Here is a 19,263-nt window from a genome sequence, read left to right as displayed (position 1 = left end):
TATGACTTTACCTTTATTGATCAAGCGATATAAAAATGAGCCATATCGGTCACTAATAAAAAATAAATCTTCTTCTGTGCCAACAGTACAGTTCGACGGGACCGAATGGGATCGCTCGTCTTCGCCCACCGAGCGTTTGCGTCCCCCAGGGCCCCGGTCCAGCCCGCTGGTGGGCGGGGGGGTGAAGTTTCGAATGCCCCAAGAGGGCCTCACCATGGTGGGGGAGAGGGTGGACCCCACACAGCCTCTGGAGAAGCAAGTGTACGTCTTCCCGTTTTCTGATCCATATAATGTACAGTACATTATTTGTCCAATAGGCCACATTGCTGTTGACATTTCATTACATTAAGAGGTTTGCTTGATTTCATGTTCACTGTCCTTGTGGCCATTAGTTTAATTACCTCAATCTAATGGATGGCAAAGTGATAAAAAGTTTTATAGCAGTAGGCGCATTGCTGATACACTTGACATTTACTGTCTTCTAAACATGCTCATAATGCTGTGCAAGATGAGTTCATACATGACATACTTAGACAACATCTCAATGGGATGATTTTCCCTCTTGATTATGAGCAGCTTTTAACATTTAAAGGACAATTTGTGTTATTCGGCTAACTTCCCTTCACTTTGAGCCATTAATGAGCGTGGACAATATGACGCGTTAATGTGTTTCGGCGAAGCAGCGCCCAGCCGAACCCAGGGAGCTGTGAAGCATTAGAGTAAAAACTAATTAGGTCTGAACATTAAAAACACACATTTACTTTGGTGTTGTAATTTTAGACATCATTGGTGTGATTTATGTGCCGCCTCTTTGCTCATAAAGACTTTGTTTCGCTAATGGAATCCAACCACACGAGTCGACATCACTTAAGCACATGCTGTAAAGGTATATGTGTACACACGCTAATACGCAACGCGCTAGCCGATTTTGTTGCCTCATTGAATCCATGATTGTTATTTAAGTGCTGCTGTGAGGTTTATTACCTTCTATGGCACCTTTAAAAAAAATTAAACACAAAATGAACGCCTCATTAATTATGGTTGTTACAAACAATGGTGTTCCTTAATCCATTGTATGGACTCAAAAACAAGAAGACGTTCACTTTTTATCAGGTACCAGACACACTATAAGTGTGTGCATGCACACATTGTGCGAGTAAATGTGAGTGAGAGCGAGCATGCATGACCACTCTCGCTTTTTCTGTGTCTCAGGTGGTACCACGGTTCACTGTCTCGGTCCGAAGCGGAGTCGCTGCTCACGTTGAGTAAAGAGTGTAGCTACCTGGTGAGGAACAGCCAGACCAACAGATGCGACTACTCGCTGTCTCTAAGGTACACACGTTAACACTCACTAACCGGGGCGGGGGGTTAGCCAGAGGGCCACTTCTTTAATCTGGCTTACTGAGTATTTATATTAATTGAATAGTTCTGTAATATTTTTTGCATTAGTTTAGACATTTTGATTCTTAGTTAAAATGTATTTATTATTATTTTGTTAGTTAAATTTTTTTTTTTAGCTTATTAAATTATTAAATGATTCATTGCAAATAATAAAATATAACAATATTGGTCAAATAAACTTTTTTATTTTATTGAGTAATAGTTAATTGATCAGGAAGAGCAGGCATTCCTTTTTATTATAAAAATGAACAATTTTAAATAGAGTAAAAAAAAAAAGAGTAAAACATTTTTAATTAATTAAAACGGAATTATATGTACTGATTATAAAGTTTTAATAAATGAAAAATTAGGAAGTTGTGCTTTATTTTTATGTATTTATTTATTCATTCAATTATTTGGAGTCAATATGAATAATAGTTTAAAGAATATTGATCATCATTTTACTTAAAAATACTATTACAAAAATAATATTTTTGTAGAGTGAACAATTATTTTAATATATATTAAAATATTAGTAAAATATTTGTTCACTGTTTATTATTAGCAAACAAATTGGCGTTAATTATCGTTTTAGTGCAAAATTACCAATTTTACCTACAATCAACTTTTTTTAAATATTAAATGGTGCTTTTTAATTGGAATTAAAAATTTGTTTTAATTTTTTCTGATCATAATTTATTAATTAATGACAATTTATCTTGCTTTAAGTAAAACCATTTAAAATGAACAAAATATTTTATTACAAAATTCAGTTTTACCTAATACAAAAATATTAGTCAAATTCAATTATTCATTTTTTTCAATTAATTTAGTTTAAGTGATAACATTAAAAATTAACCTATTTTATTATATTTCTTATGAAATGTAAAAATATTACACTGTTAAATAATTGAATTGTTATGATCAAATACATTTAAATGCTCATATTAAAATTGTACAGGAACCAGCAATAAAGTATTCTTTTATTTTTTAAATGAACTCTTAAACACACGTTTTAACTTTTTGTTTTGAAACCTCATCTACAGGTGACCTAGCCCATCTGTTCATTTGAAAACTCAAACGTGGCCCTTGATCACATCAGTTTGCTTTTACTAATCGCATGCTTCTCATTGCTGCAAAGTGTGTGTGAAGCCACCTGAACAGCAGTCACTGTATAAACACACACACACACCTCCATCTGTCTCTCCCCTCCTCCTTTCTTTCATCACCCAAACTTAGGACAGCTGCCTCACGCTTCCTCCTCCGCTACTCATTTGCAGGCTGCTATAATGCTTATCTGGTCAAATCTCTCCCTTGTAATTACGACCATGATCCATCGCTTTGGCCTCCCATCATGCCTCTGTCCTTGACTCTCCCCCACAACTGACCCCGCCTTCTCCTCTCACTGTAGCCTTCTTCTTTGGTCTCAAAGGGCCCTCCTAAGTGGTAATCAGGCAGGTAGAGCACACTTCAGTGCACACATCATCTTCGCCGTAATCACTAATGAATATGAATCACCTTCTGCGGGCAACACAAGAAGGGAGAAGACTCACAAGAGAGATTGAAGGAGTACACGTGTGTGTTGAGGGTGGGAGGGATGTGGAGGGGCTTGCACGTAAACAACTTTGAGGATTACTCACACATTTTTTGCACACTTCCTGTCTGTCATGGCGCAAGGTCGCAACTTTGGTTCCGCATTTTGCTCGCGTGAAGCGAGCGGATATGGAGTCTCGGGACAGTGTAATTAAATTCAGCCTTCAACGTTATGATCTCCTTCAATTTGCTTAGTGAGTGATATGAACATGTTTTGTTTACATTCATTAGAATTTCACTTCGATGTGACCTTGCGTGTGGTTTAAATCAGTTTCCCAAACTTAATTGAGTCAAGGCACGTACTTGACATTGCAAAAAAGGCAATAAATAAATATAAAGAAAAATATCTTAAATAACTATATAAAAAAAAATCATTCATTTGCTGAGTTACCACTAGGTATTATACCTTATATTGCTATCATTTGTGTTGTGCACCAACATCAATACAACACCAACCCCAAATTATGTTCAATCTACAATACACCATGCCGAAAAACGCCACTAACGCTGACTGTATTCACGTCGATCCCTCAACCAGACAAAAAGCCTTAAAAGGGTAGTCAACCCCAAATTCTTCTCGACAATATGTTCGATGTAGCCCCGCTTGTCTAAACGCGACCTTCTAATTAATATTGCGTTTGTGGAATATTAATGAAGCAGCAAAATCCAGCCATTTTGATTTGTCACAAGGGGCGGCCATTTTGCCTTGTCAGCTGAAAATGACATCACAGTTGCTCAGGGCTTGGGTAACGACCAATCACGGCTCACCTGCTTTCTGCAGCTGAGCCATGATTGGTCAGCTCTGAGCTACTGTGATCATTTTCAGTCAACAACATGTGGCAAAATGGCCGCCCCCTGAGCTGGATAAAAACAAGTCGATTTTGCTGCTTAACCCACAAATGCAATATTGTAAAGAAAATTTGGGGGTTGTCTTCCATGTTAATGCTTCACAAAAGCAAACCTCTTTCCAAATTATTTTTCAAAGGTCTTAGAGCCATGAGTGATGCAATAAATAAATCAATGAGCTGCTTTTGTACTGAAGCACTACATCGATCCATTGTGAACAAAAGAGACTTACTCACATATATCATATACAACATCCGGACTTCTACAGAGTGAGGCGACACTTGACAACACTTTTTGACAGTTCAAGTTTTCAGACATAATAGATTTGTTCTCAAGCTTTTTTCAACTTTTTAAATGATAATCATACGTAAAAATTTCAGCTGACGCGGGGACAGACAAACGAGGTTTTCACACAAATAGAATAAATCTGTAACCCATGTAACACATTCCGATTTATCTATGATTTAACCTTTAAGCTGGTATCAGGCTTTAGGCTCCTAAAAACAACTACTGTAGATAAGCGTCACTTCAATTCTGTTTAGTCTTCATCAGAATGTTGTGACTGCCTAACGCAATCATTCCCCCCGAGAAACAACACTCTTTGTTGACAATGATAGAATGCGGCATCCATCTGGCATTTTTTCCCCCAGCCACGTAGTTTGCCTCCCACCAGGAGGGCCGACAACAGCATTGACAAGAGAATAGCGCGACCTGGGGGCCGATGTGCCAAAAGACTGTCAGGATTTGAGTGGATAATTGACAGTAAAGCTCTAATTTTGCTGATGGGTTCATGCAAGTGATGTTTTGAAGGTGATCAATTATGATAATTTGATTGTAAAATAGCAGTGCTTTGATTATGTGTACTTTGCGCCAATGTGTGATTTGCTATCTAGTATGGAGGACCAAAACTGCCAAAATTAAAAATAAATATGACTACAGTAATTTCTGGACTAAAAGGCGCACCTGACTATAAGCAGCGCTAGATAGATCTGGGGAATACGCGAGTTTGTTACACATATAAGCCGCATCCGACTGTAAGCCGCAGGTGCTTTAATGTAACCGCACCGTCCCCTTGTGATCTGATGGATAAGCCGCAACTTTGTATTAGCCGCAGGGTCGAATGCAAGTGAAAAAAGTAGCGGCTTATAGTCCAGAAATTACTGTAAATAAATAAATGACTAAAAGTGAAAATAAAAACTGATATAAAAAAATATAATTCAAAAAATAAATATAAATCAAAATATACATATATATATATATATATATATATATATTTATAAATAAATAAATACAAAAATACGAAATTCAAAAAATATAAATAAATGTCGAAATAAACACAAAAAACACGGCAGAGCCCAACCCAAGACACCCTTTGGACCGCCCCCTCATTTCAATAACATTTCAACCTGACAGAGAGTCTGTAGCATGAAATAAATAAATGTGAAATATTGTGTTTATTTATGGAGCGATATTTATCATCTATTTATGTATTCATTTCAGCATTTATTTTTATTTTTTGAATCTCGTTGTTTATCTTTATCTTTATATACTTGTATTTATTTAAAAAGGTAAATAAGGCGCCGGTGCCTGGGTGCGGGTGGTCCCCGGGGGCTGGGGGTCGGGGGTTGGGGGGCTGCCGGTTGGTCGGGGTGGGGTCGGGGGGGGGGCGGCTTTGTTGGGGGGGGCGGTGGTGGGGGTTGCGGGGTGGGGGGGTGCTGGGGGTGGGGGGTGTCTGGGGGATTGGGGGCATGGGGGCGGCTGGGGCTGGGTTGGGGTGGGTGGCGGGGGGTGGATGGGGGGCGGGGGGTGGTGGGGGGGGGCGGGGGTTGGGGGCCGGTGGGGTGCCTGGTGGGCCTGCAGTGCCCCGTCCTGCTGCGTTGGGCCGGGGGCGCGGGCCGTGTTGGGGCGGGGGGCGCTCCTGCTCCTGGGTTTGCTCTCCGGCCGGTGGCCCTGGTGGGGCCCGGGGGTCGTCCTTTGGCGCTGCCGCGGCCTGGGGGGCCCTGAGGTGTTGCGCTTGCTCTGTTCCGGCGGGGGTCGACGGCTCCCCTCTTTGGTGGAGATTTTCATGCATGCCAGATCCACCACACCAGCATCTACCGAAACTCAGACACAATCTGTTTCCTCCTCAGGTTATTGAATCGGTGGAGGCTGGTGTCTCGGATCTCACGCGGCTTCGTCTGTCCTTCCTTCCTTTTCTCGGTCTCTCCGTTGGTCTCTTGAGGCCTCCCTGACTTTATGTTTTTTGGATTTGTTGGGGTCTGGATGTTTCTTGGGCTGGGGAGGAGTTCTGGTGGGGGGTGTCTGGTCGGTGCTGGATTTCACCTTCCTTGGTTTTCTTCGGTCCCCTCGGGTCTCCTGGTGTTCGATTTAGGTGAACGGTATAAGATTTTTTTTTCTAATAGGTTTTCTGGTGAGCTAACAAACACACGCACGCACGCACGCACACACACATACTCACCCACACACACAAAAAAAAAAAAAAAAAAGTATGTATGTATGTATGTATATATGTATATATGTATGTATATATGTGTATATATATATATATATATATTTTTAAAAAAAAAAAAAAAAAAAAAAAAAAAAAAGAGCAATGATGATGACATTTCCGAATGAACAATACTGAGCTCTTAAAAAGAAAAAAAAAAAAAAAAAAGAAAAAAAAAAAGGGATATATATATATATATATTTTTTTATATTTACGTTTTTATTTTCACTTTTATGTATTTATCTAGTCACTTATTTATTTTTAGTTCTGGTCCTCTATATCTAGCTTTTCAAGCGAGGAATATAAGAAGGAGAGTTACCAATCTGAGCTGCCACAGTGGAGCGCAGACCTCCGCCAAGGCAAAACATTCCTAAACAGACCTATGAAAGTGGAAGTCGGCCATGGCCGCCAGGGACCTGCATATTTCTCACCCACCTTCACAGTCCAATGCTTCCCCTTTCTCTCGTTGCATCCGCATGTGCTAATCCTCATCCATCATAACATCCCCTCCCTCCCTTAATCCACCGAGGCTTCATGACTCCTTTCACCGTGACTCCCCCGTGGTAATTTGAGCTTGTTGTTTTGGTCCCAGGAGCTGCCAGGGTTTCATGCACATCAAGTTCGCGCAGTGCAAAGACGGCAAGTACGTGCTGGGACACAACAGCCCGCTGTTCGACTCCATCCCCGAGCTGGTGCACTACTACACCACGCACAAGCTCCCCATCCGCGGCGCCGAACACCTGTCGCTGCTCTTTCCCGTGCTGGTGCAGACGCTCTGACTCTGAAAAGTTTTCGTAGAGAAACTTCAAACTCATTCGTCCCAGGTTATTTTTGGACTGGACCTTTCACTGCTGTTCTACTTGTGCCAAGCGTTGCCGACATCCAAGGAGATTGATTCGCAGGGAAGCCAATACCTGAACTCCTCTCCCGCTCTCTTTCGGACATATCTGTGCTGGACCAAGGTTGATGGATTTCAGCACATCAGAAATTCTCCTTTTCATTATTTTTTTTTCTTCTTGGGCGCACCGGCCTTACAGCTGAGGAAGTCAGTGGCACCTTGGGAGAAGTCGTGATTCGCGGAGGTTCTGTTCGCAGGGGAGAGTTTGCCGAAGATTGAGATTCAATTACTGCTGTTTCACCAAAACAAACAACACTTCATTAACACTGGTTAAATGTTCCTCTTGTCAGGTTTTTCACATTTATACTAGGATCAATAAATAGAACCATAAAGGATGTTGAATGTGTCTTTCATTACTGAGCTTTAAGCCCCCACCCAAATATTTCTTGACTACAATATGTTCTATGCGGCCCCACTAGACTAAATACAGTATTCTGGTTAATATTGCCCGAGTGGAATATGCGGTAAGCCGCAAAATCCAGCAGTTTTTATCAATATTAGAAGGCGGCCATTTTGCCACTTGTTCTCGAGTGAAAATGACATCACAGTTGCTCAGGTCTGAGGTAACAACCAATCACAGCTCAGGTTCAGAAAAAGGGTGAATTGTGATTGGTTGTTGCCTGAGCCCCCTGAGCAACCGTGACGTCATCTTCAGTCGACAGCAAGTGGCAAAATGGCCGCCCCCTGAGGTGGATAAAAACGACTGGATTTTGCTGCACAACTCATATTCCATAAATGTAATATGAATCAGAATGTCATGTTTAGACTAGTGCGGTCACATATAACATATCGAGATCCTTTAAATTAAAAAAAAAAAAAAATTTACATCAGAAAAGACATTGACAAAAAAATTATGCTTGTAATCTCGGTCAAGATGTAACATTTCAAGATACTTTCTTGACACCAATTACTATTTTCCTATTTTCCAGGGCTTTAGTACCATCTTCTGGCACCTTAGGCTATTTTGCAATGTTCACAAATAAACACGACCAGCTAGAAAAATAACACAAATAGGTGACTTTTCAGCCTACTTTAAGTCACGTTAGTTTTCTCCTAATTACACAGACTTTTCCGTTTAATGCAGAATCCCACTCAAGCTTGGGCTCTTTGTTGACAATAATTTTGTCTGAGTCTGAGAGAAGCGTCTCTCTCCACTGACTTTAAACGCCATGTTTGCCGGCTGCAAGCTAATCAGGAAGCACTTGAAAGTGTCGTCCCTTTTTCACATTCCTTGCCCCCCCCCCCCCCACACACACACACGTTTGATTGCCGATTGTCCCCCTGCCAAGTGATTTAGAAGCTGATTGGTGAGTCGTATTTGAGTAAATTCTTGCCATCTGGATTTTTTGGGTCTTTTTCTTTTTTCTCTCGCTCATTTGAGATTCTTGGTTGATGTTTTCTTTGGCAAAAAAAATGTCTCACAACATTGCACCACTTTTAACAAATGAAAGCGTGTTTTCATGACTACTTTGATCGTTTTGTGTCATCTGTAAAAGAACAAAGACTATAAAGCATCAACTCCACGCTTGCAGCATGTACACAATACTCAACGCTAAGGCTCAATTAGCTCAACTAGCCTAAATAAGTAGCTAGCACAAACTGACAACACATCACATGTAGTATGCCATTAAACTAACATTTTGGCATTTACACATAAATGTGAAAGCTAATATGTAAAGATTAGCTAGCTAGTAGCATTAGAGGGGGCAAGGTGAGCTAACCCTTACTCCCATGAGAGAGAAACACAAAACCGACGCGCTACGTGCTTGTCTTTGTATCAGTGCTAATTGAAGAATGAATCACAATGATGAAGACGCGGCAATTCCTTTTTTTTTTTTTTTTTTTCCAATAAAAACCTTCACAAGACAGAAAAAAGAAACCGAACACTTGGCAGGGTTGTGTGTTTCAGTCACACACACATTTGCTCTCCTCCATCCATTAACAGCACGCTTGGGGTGGATGGGAGGGGGGGAGGGTGATGGTAGGAGTAGGGGGGGCAGCTCTCATTATTTGGAATGAGAGTGAAAAGCGCTGGGATTGCTTTCATTACAGAGCCAAATGAAATAGCGGAGGCTGATTACCCGCGTGACGGAGAGACGAGGCGAGCTGGATCACTCTCTGTTGGGAAGGCGGGAGGTGGTGGGTACTGTAGGGAAAAAAAAAATTCTTAAGTGTAGTGTGTGAGAGAGACATTGACATTGAGGATGGCAGGGGGTGCTGCAATGGTCCCATTTTTCCGGCAAGACTCCCTGGGGAAGGATGTGAAATGTAACGACAGTGGCAGCACAGAATGTTGGAATCAAACAAATGGCTGCCTCACTGCAATTGCATTGCTTCCAATCATTCGTTGTTTCCGTTTTTATGTGGCGAAAATCAGGTCATTTATTTATTAGTTATTAATACTAGTGGACAGATAATGTAACCATCCTCTGTGAAGATCGACTAATGACTGAGATGTTTTATACTGCCCCCGGTGGCTAAGGAAGAAGGAGAAGCACAATGGTCACTGAATAAAAAAATTTTTTTTCAAAAGGGCATATTCCTAACTTAATCCTGCACAATGGTTAAAAGTGGAAGGAGAATATTGGTGTTGCGATTTACGTTCATTTTTCTATTGTCAATCACCAATAAAAAAAAATGAAAAGAATGAACGCAGCTGTTGTTTGCAGTTCCTAGTTGCTAATTGAACCAAAAGTTCCATTTTGTCACATACACCGGCGCCAGTATCACCTTCCTCTCCAAACGACTGCTAGACTGTGTTCACACGCAGCTGTCGTGACTTTGCGCGTGCCTGTGTGTGTGTAATGTCAGGTGTGTTGGTGGGTGTCAATCATGAGGCGGCGGTGGCAGCTGTTCATCTATCACAGTTGGCCCGGCACAGTGAGTACAGACCACAATATGCAACTGCACGTGTGAATAATGTACCTGGGGAGTGCGAGTGGAAATGACTGTTATCCCGGCGCGTTTAATGAAAAGCAATCTTGGGTGGAGCTCAGGAGTGTCAAATTTGTTTTCGTCACAGATTGTAGTTATGGTTGCCTTCAGGGGGTTTGGTAGAAACCGCTTTGATGTAGAAACTCTATGGGTGTAACGGTAGGCCAAGAGCAGGCTCAAGGCAATAATAAGTAGAGATAGCCTGATGTGTTTTTTTTCATGCTCGATACCGATTATTAGTAGGATGCCGACAACCGATATTTGGAGCCAATATTCATTTTCACTAAAAGGAAAAATTGTGCCATCAAAATTTAAAGAAAAAAAACCTCCAGCTCTTAATTTAAAATAAATATGTTAAAGTATATATTTATTGAACAACTTTTAGGTTTTTAAAATATTGGAGTAAAAAAATAATAATCTTAGTCAATAGACATCTTTGTTTTAAAAATCTGACAAAAAGTTCAAGGATCTCCCAGGGGCAATAGCATGAATAAAAACTTAAATAGCTCCCTATTGGTTTTTTATTATTTTATTTTTGTACAGTAAATTAAGTTAAAAATGTCAAAATATCTGAAGTATTAGAATTTTATTTTAATTCCAAACAAAAACAGAAGGTGCAGAGAGTTCCCAGGGTCAGCAGCATCTTTAAAAAAAAAAAAAAAAAAGCAAACCCCTTCACTCCCGGCTGTTTTACTGGATTTTGACTGAGGCCAACAGAATATTATGTTCCATTGCTATAAGAACTTGGAACCTACCAAAAGAAAGATTAGAGTCTCTTCTTTGCAAAAATTAGCATTAGACTATAGCAAAGTTAGTCATTATTCACAAATCTGTTTAGAACGGTGGGTAAATTAGCTTTTTTCAACATGGCCCTGGTTGATCTCATAAACTCTGCTGCCACCTGCTGGCCGTTTTTGTAATAACTACCACTGCTTACCGTCCTCTTCAGGTCAGAGGCTGCATCAAAGTAGGCTCTAGCTTAAAAATAAACATTAAAATAAACAAATACGTCTTTGGGACACTTAAAACATTTAAAATAGAACATATATACGTTTTTGGGAGCAGATTAATGGTCAAGCAACTTTTTTTTTTAAACAATAATTAACAAAACATGCAAATATTCGAGTCGTCATGTGGCTATTTGCCGTTATTATTAGTGTATTGTTCTGAGATGAAGATCACATGTTTAGGACCAATTTACACAGAAATGTAGGTCATTGCTTATTTATATACACACACATTACACACGGAGCGTGTTCAACCCCACAAGTGAGAGACTGCACACGCATATCGGGCTAAAAGGCCGTCGTGCTCCGCTTCACTTATCCCTCGACTGAGACTCGCTAAAGCTTGCACTTGTGGCAGGGGGGCCTGGAGGACAAAGTGTGGAGGTCAAATAAAATTAGGCGTGTGTGTGTGTGAGAGAGAGAGAGAGAGAGAGAGAGAGAGAAACTGAATGTATTTCAGTGCGTTCGTGTCTCTGTGTGTTTGTGCATGCATGCCTTGCCGGAAGATTGCAATCAGAGCTGGTTTGCAGAGAAGGCAGCTGCTGTTTTGAGGGATTTGGATAGATGTGGAGTTATTTTAAGGAAGAATTTGTCAGGGTTTGACTCCGTGATAAGACATTCGGCAGGTCCCACGCTTTGGATAGAGCTACTCGAGCGTGACCTCCGCCAAGTAGGAATCATGCAAGGCAAGCGCTAGATTGCTTGTTCGCTAGTTCAATAGGATGAAGTGAAAAGGATATTTGGGTTATCCACCAGGGCAGCATGGTGTGCTAGTGGTTAGCATGTCCGCCTCATAATTGAGAGGTTCTGGGATCTGGTTGTTTTTGACAGATATGACAGAATAAAGGCCTATATGACAAAAAAGAGCGCCTGGACAAACTAAGAGTGACTAATACATCATTATAAAGGACATAGCAACTGCATAGCAATCATCATGTATGCGACCCAAAACCCAGTCATCACACATTTTGGAGTTTTGGAGCAAAATTATTTTGTTTATTAAATTGTCTGGTTTTGCGATTAAATGGCATCAAAGATCAATAAAAGTTTTTTTTTTTTTAACATTAGCTTCTTATTTTCCTGATATATAGTAGCTTAGAATACCCTGAAACAAATATAAGTGTTAACTTGGAGCCAGAAATGGAAAAAAAAAAAAAAGATAAATTTTGCTTTTGCGTTTGAACTCTTCATTTTTTTAAATACACTCTAATGTCGATCACATTTTGTGTTTGTCTTTTGACATTTCCGGCTCATCAGCCGAGCCTATGTCGGTCTTCACTTTCAGGAAATTAATTCAGAGTAGACCATAAAAACACTTAACACACACACATGCATGTGTAGCCGCACATTTCAACACAACACAAATCATGCAAATCGTCCACAAAGCCAGGGATCATGATGACGGGGGGGTTGGGGGGCTGATCCTTTTGTCCTCTTGTCGTGTTCACATTAGTCATATGCAAATGCAAATTGCACATTGAGAATGACACAAATCCGCCATGTCTAAACCCTCACAGAGAGCTGGCGACGGTTATTTAGTTAACATGATTTATAAGGTGATTGACCCACTTAGGAAAAAAAAGGACATTTGTGAGTGTTTAGTTGTTGCTCTAGAAAAGGAAAATTGCTGTAGAAATTAATTTAAAGTGGACATGATTTGGAAGAAGCAACATTGTGGTCTAATGATTCACTTCTCGGCACACTCAATTTTCCATAGATGTGATTATCAATCGTTTTTATGTGCCCTGAAATTGAGCCCAAGATAAATTACTGCAAAAACAAAAAAGGGCCTAAATCAAGGTGGAGGGAGTCTACGTTTGCAGTCTTCATTTTTCTGCTAGAAAGCAAAAAATTGTAAATGTATCACTTAAACCTGGCATTTGAACAGGGGTGTGTAGACTTTTTATATACGTGCCAACACACAAAGAACGCAGCATGACATCCTATTATATCCGTGACGCTCCAATATGAGATTACGGGGCAGTCAAATCTCCATCCACATTAACATTTCCTCCTTTTTCAAAAGGCAAAAGGTCGTGGCCGTCTCGGCTCACGGCGAGGAAGGAACCGCTCAAGCAGTCGCGTGGGCAAGCCAACTGTCGATGACCTTTTATCCCGGAGAAGGTTGTGCTTTTTCGCATCCCTGCTGTCTTTCTACATCACAATTGAAGGTGCGGAACAAGGAGTCATCTCTGTGAGGTGAGCGTGAAATGCCACTCTGTCAGCTCCTGTCTGCTCTTTGCCGTGCAATGTACTGCCAATAGTGAACTCTGCTATGAATAAGCAGTCCGTTGTAAAGGAATAATTAAGAATTTGAACCACAAAACTGTGAAAATAATCCACAATTGATCAACTATCAAGTTAAGTTGTAATATCACCAATCACCAGTAGATGGCATACATGTTTTAGTTGCGCTTACAGTGGGACTGCATTCGAGGAAGGTGGGAAAAGTGGACGGGAACACCCCTTTTAACTGGGTAGGCCCACTTGCTTCAATCTGACGTCATTCGGCAATGGCGGCCCCCATGGGCACACAAACCATGAATGGCAAAACATAACTTACATGATTATAAACTTATTTATTATCACAGGAGCATTATACTGCCCCATAATTTTAAATTTTTTGGAGAGGGGAGGGATTTGTAATGATATGCAGGACAAACAGTAGCTCAATAATATTAACATTTTTAATGAGATGATTTTTGCAAAACAATGCACAAATACGTGCAGTTTTGTGCCACCTTGATTGGTCATTTTTATGCAAGAGAGCCCTTTATATGAGAGGGAAAAAAAGTCAGTAGGCTTTTGTTGTTTACTTTTAGCCGTTGTCGGGATAGACTAGTGGATCTTTTAGTACGTGCGTTGAAAAAAAGTATTATCAAAACTGAAATATTGATTGAAATGAAAAGCACTGCAACATGGACGAAGTTAGCAATAGCATTAAGCTAAGCTAAGCTAAGCCATGTAGTTGTTTTCCACACAAAAAGATCAAATTCTCTTAGTTCGATATTAAGTTTGACAGTTAACAACACTCACACAAATGGCACATTAAAATCTGACAAACACCAAATATGAATTTTTAAAAATATTTATTTTATTGACTATATAAAAGAATCAGACTACAACTATGAAATCATCCCCATCCAACACTGCTAATCACTACTAGTGGTTAGTTGATGTCTGAGTGGTTTCTAGATGCTGATGAGGAAACGTAAACATTGTCAAAAACAAAACTAATTGGCAAAGCTTCCTCTTGTTACAGCGAAACTGCATGTAAGTATTGAGGTGGTGCTCTGTCGCCACCATCAGGACAAACGGGGTTTGTGCACCAGTAGTGGTAACGCTCCAAGAGCACAGCAGCCTCATCTCCTCATTAACAATAATAATAAGTGTCATAAGTTTCTCCATTTCTTTGGTCTTCTTTTTTCAAATTGTCCCATTTAACAGCATACAGTCCCAGTACCGTGGCGGCTTTTATGCACACAGGGCACAAAATCTACCTCAAGCAACAAATGTTTTCACAGAAAATAAATACTAGTCAAGTTGCGGGAAGAAAAAAAATGCAGGTGTTGCATATAGCACACACAAAACAAAACAAAAGTGCCCAAGTAGATTCTACATTAAAAAAAACACACACAAAAAACAACCACAACACAAGCTTGAAACACTACTCATAGGAATGTTTTTTTTTCTTTTGTTGTCCATGACACTAACCATTTAAATACAAACATATTATGCTTACTTTACATTTGTAGTACATAGTGGTTTTCATTAGTCTAGAATCTGGATTGATTTTTATTTTTTTTTTATTCCCATCCAGCCAACATTGACCACATAATAGTGCATTGCGACCCTCCAAGCTACACTCTTCAGCGGCCACAACATTAGGAACACCTCATTCAATTCAAGAGCTGAATTGAAATCAAACGTAGCTTAGATTTAAATATTTACAACTTTCAAGGGCCCCACGTGAATAGTAAGTTTGCCAAATTGTGATTGCATCTTATTATGCTAATTGTGTAACCCACGGCTGTGTGAGCCTATTTGTTTGTTTGTTGTTGTTTTTTTACCTTTCTTCCGTTATCCACTTCCATTTTTGTGCTCTTTCTGTAATGCTCTAAGATGCCACTAAATAGCAGCAAAGCGCGGTCTGAAAAGGAATTAGTCTCAAGGAAGTGTGTTAAAGTGATGCAACTACAAAAAAAATATTTAAAAAAAACTTTGGGGTTAAATGAATAACCCAAAAAGTTGGGTCAAATTGACCCAAGTGTGGGTTGTCCCTTTTTGAGTCATCACTTTAAAAAAAAAAAAAAATCAAAAAAAAAAACACTTGTCAAAAAGTACTCAATTTGGGTTAAAAAAAATTTTTTTAGTCGGTTTGTATAAAACAACCCTCCCAAAAATGGGTCATTTTGGGTTTATTTGTGCAACACAACCCAGGAAGTTGGGTCAAATTGACCCAAGTAGTGGGTAAGTCCAATTTGGATCCAAATGGGAATATTTTTGATCCAGATGTTTCAGTTGATTTTGTCATCTGTAGCCCACTGAATGTTGATGAGCTTGAAATGATTGGGGTCATAGTTTGCAGTATGTTTTGGATTTAATCTATTAAAATAAGGAATGCAATTAAAATTGGTGATTTTTCAGTATTTGTGTACTGTTAAATTTTTGTGGAGTTTTTTTGGCAGATTTATCACCTGTAAAATATGTGCCTTAGTAAAGTTTGCATCACATTAGATGCTGCAGGTGTACATAATGTTATGGCTTTCGAGGTGCTTCCTGTCAGAACTTGCTCAGGGCCCCCGCCTTCACCAGCACGGCCGACAGCAGCTCGGCGGGTCCCGCCGGGTGAGACAACGCGGTGGCGGCGGGATCCCCGTGCTTCCCGTCCGAGTTGATCCCTCTGTTCATCGTGGCCTTTCCCCCCACTCCTCCGCCCCCCACGCTGCTCTTACTGTTCTCCGCCGTGGGCCCCACCGTGCCCAGGTTGGGGTTACCCGCCGCTGGCGTCCCGGTGGACTCGCCGCCGCTCTGGCAGCAGCAGAGCAGGCGGAAAAAGGCGGCTCTCATCTCCCTGCTGGACAGCGTGTAGATGAGAGGGTTGAGGGCCGAGTTGAGCACGGCTAGGGCGATGAACCAGTCCATCTCGTAGAGAACGGGGCACCCGTCGGGGCTGCAGCCCACGTCCAGGAGCAGGAGCAGGAAGAGGGGCGCCCAGCACACCACGAAGACCCCGAGAACGATCACCACCGTTCTCAGCAAGGCCAAGGAACACTCGGAAGGCCGGCTGCTCACCCGCCGCCCGCTGGACGTCACCAGGCGATAGATCCGGATGTAGAGGATGATGATGGCCACCAGCAGGGCGCTGAAGACGCTGATGCAGAACGCCACGTAGCTCTTAGCATACAGCGGCAACACTGTGGAACACGAACCCAGGTTGTCCAGGCAGTTCCAGCCCAGGCTGGGCAGGGCGCTGAGCAGCACCGACACGAGCCAGCAGGCCGCCAGGAGGCCCAGGAGCCGGCCGCGGCCAGCCGTCTCGCACGGGCGTAGCCTCACCATGGTCATGTGCCGTTCGATCCCGATGGCCAGGAGGCTGAAGGTGGACGCGCTGAGGGCCACGAACATGCTCCCCTCCCGGGCCAGCCACTGGGCCGGCGTCAGGAAGTAGGTCCTGTTCCCCGAGGTGAAGATGTTGACCACGTAGGCCACGCCGGCCAGCAGGTCGGACAAGGCCAGGTTGCCGATGAGGAAGTACATGCGGCTGTGGAAGCGCTTGTTTTTCCACAGGGCCAGCAGAACCGTCAAGTTCTCCAGGACGATCAGCACGCAGATGAGCAGCAGCACGGCCATCTTGCACGCGCCGCCGCCACGGCCCCGCTCCCACTTGCCGGAGTTGTTGTAGTGGGTCACGATCACCGTGTTCATGCCTTCTTGCAGCGCGGTGCCCATGCTGCCTCGTCCCCCCACCAACCGCACCACCCAGTTCCCTCGCTCACGCAGCAGGGGGCGCCACAGCACTGGACTCAGAGGCGACTGGCATCCTACTACAGCCGCCTCAGCAGGGTCTGCCAATCACATGCAAAGGTAGGATTCAGAAATTCTAATTATGCTATACCTTGTTGTGCATTTATATATAATATCCTTCACAATGCACAACGCATAAAAATGCATTACTGAATTATTCATAATAAAAATGCAATATAGATGAATGCAATTCAGGAGTAGTAATGTAAACAAGAATAACCCCCATTTTATTTTGTATTATAAGGAAATAGTTTTTAGACAATGTACCTGTCAGTATAGCCTATCATAGATGTTCTTAACTCTATTAAAACTGCTAGGTCAAAAAAATTAAAATAATTCCAAAAAAAGGACTAACCCACTTGGGTCAATATGACCCAACGTTGTTTTGTATAAAACAACCCAAAGTTACGTCAAATTTTAAAAGTAGCACATCTGCCATTTATTTATTTATTTTAAACCAAAATTGGGTTATTTTTGATATAACCCAATTTGGACTGATCCACATCTTGGGTCAATATGACCTAACATTGGGTTGTTTTGTACAAAACAAAGTTGGTTCAAGTTCAGCAGGTCGGTCCAATTTAGTTTTTTTTAACACAATTGTTTTTTGTTGTTGTTGTTGTTGTTGTTTTACCCAGAAATTAGATTCAACATTATTCGCTATGCTTTTCCTCTAATCATTTTTGTGCATGTTTTTAAATGTTGCTTTTTTTGTAGAGTAATTTTTGGCTCTGCATAATGCATATATATATATATATATATATATATATATATATATATATATATATATATATATATATATATATAAAGCCTTTTGACTACCTGTGGGCTGTATATAGCAATGTTTATTCATGTGCATAGTCCCCTGTAAATACAAAAGAAAGATGACTTACCTGTGCATACACCCTTAAAAACTGTTGGATCAAAAACAACCCAATTTGGGTATAAAAAAAAATAACTCGACCACCCTGCTAATTTAAACAAATTTAAACTTTCTGGGTTGTTTTCAAAACAACCATAAGTTAAGTAAAATTTTACCAAGTGAGTGAATACTAAGAATGCAGAAAGAACAGAAATACAGTAGTTCTAACATTGATTAAATAGTTCAATTGGTTTGTTGTTCTTTTTTTTATGACTAACTGCACTTTATTTTAAAGAACTAAATGTTAGAAATGAACCAAAAGAATAAAAAGCCATGGAAATTGCATGTTTCAGTCTTAATCAATCTTTAAATACCTGTCTAACTCTCAAAACAGGTCAAATGTGGCACAAATGAATGAATAACGATCAATGTTGTTGTGGGGGAAAGAAAGAAAACGTCCACAGAAAGAAAATAAACTACTCACCACGTTTGAATACGTCATTGGTCTGTAAAGTTCTTCCTGCACTTACTGTCCTCGTATAAACATGTCCCTCCGCTTTATAGATGTCTTAAAAAAATAAGTGTAACGGTTGTCCAGTCACAAGTGCGGTGGCAAAAGTTGTGTGAAGTTTTTTCGGGGAGCGCTCGGTCGGTTCTGCTGCTCAACCAGGCAGCAGCAAACAGTGGAGTGCTCTCAGAAGGATGCTGGGCGGTTCTTGTGACTTCAGCTCCTCCCTCACTGTTCAATTTGCTGACGTCCAGGAATCATGTGCGGACATCACTTACTGTATAGCACAAGCATCAAACACATGCGCTTTTATGACTGAAAAATAATTATAATAATAAATTCTTTATGCATTTTTGGAGATGGAAATAAAAGGCCTAGAGAGCTATGTCCACCAACAATAATTATACGTTTGTCTATAAAATTGTGAGTACACCACTGTCTTAACATTAAAGAAAAGAAGAAGAAAAATAGACCAACAAAGAATATCTTTGATAACGTTTTTTAGTCTGTCAGAAAAGATTTAACGTGAATCAATTTGCCTGAAATAAAAATAAAGCAGAGCACTACTGACACCTACTGTACTAGATGTGCAGCTACACTTTATTCTTGTGCAGCAAAACATTATGGGGGGAAAAAATACAATAATACATAAACTACACTAGACATAATAAAAACAAATATAATGTATAATACTATTTTTTAATCATTAATATACACTAA

At 40.8% G+C, this 19,263-nt stretch overlaps 2 protein-coding genes and 1 long non-coding RNA gene across 3 annotated transcripts in view; 2 read left to right on the top strand and 1 right to left on the bottom strand.

Moving 5' to 3' along the window:
* Window positions 1-7,547, top strand: part of shdb (Src homology 2 domain containing transforming protein D, b) — a 32,906-nt gene extending 25,359 nt beyond the window's left edge. Inside the window, exons 5-7 of the mRNA XM_086088185.1 lie at window positions 87-261; window positions 1,213-1,332; window positions 6,900-7,547. Coding sequence (XP_085944311.1) covers window positions 87-261; window positions 1,213-1,332; window positions 6,900-7,086 — 482 coding nt within the window. The 3' untranslated portion in view covers window positions 7,087-7,547. The remainder of the gene's footprint in view (window positions 1-86; window positions 262-1,212; window positions 1,333-6,899) is intronic.
* Window positions 7,548-7,865: 318 nt separating this feature from the next.
* On the top strand, window positions 7,866-15,811 carry LOC147166056 (uncharacterized). Its single transcript, XR_015096552.1, has 4 exons — window positions 7,866-8,512; window positions 10,017-10,085; window positions 13,173-13,345; window positions 14,967-15,811. It is a non-coding gene; the product is annotated as an uncharacterized LOC147166056 (long non-coding RNA).
* On the bottom strand, window positions 14,219-18,707 carry s1pr3a (sphingosine-1-phosphate receptor 3a). Its single transcript, XM_086090110.1, has 2 exons — window positions 18,520-18,707; window positions 14,219-17,214 (listed from the first exon to the last, which is right to left on the bottom strand). Exon 2 carries the CDS (start codon window positions 17,096-17,098, stop codon window positions 15,929-15,931), a length of 1,170 nt encoding a protein of 389 aa, XP_085946236.1. The 5' UTR covers window positions 17,099-17,214; window positions 18,520-18,707; the 3' UTR covers window positions 14,219-15,928.
* Window positions 18,708-19,263: the final 556 nt, after the last annotated feature.

This window comes from Leptonotus elevatus, chromosome 11, assembly GCF_054856555.1.
Source record: "Leptonotus elevatus isolate MCC_2025b chromosome 11, RoL_Lele_1.0, whole genome shotgun sequence".
NCBI lineage: Eukaryota > Metazoa > Chordata > Actinopteri > Syngnathiformes > Syngnathidae > Leptonotus > Leptonotus elevatus.
Note: the sequence above shows the minus strand (reverse complement) of the source record. Positions and strands in the feature narration are given on the sequence as shown.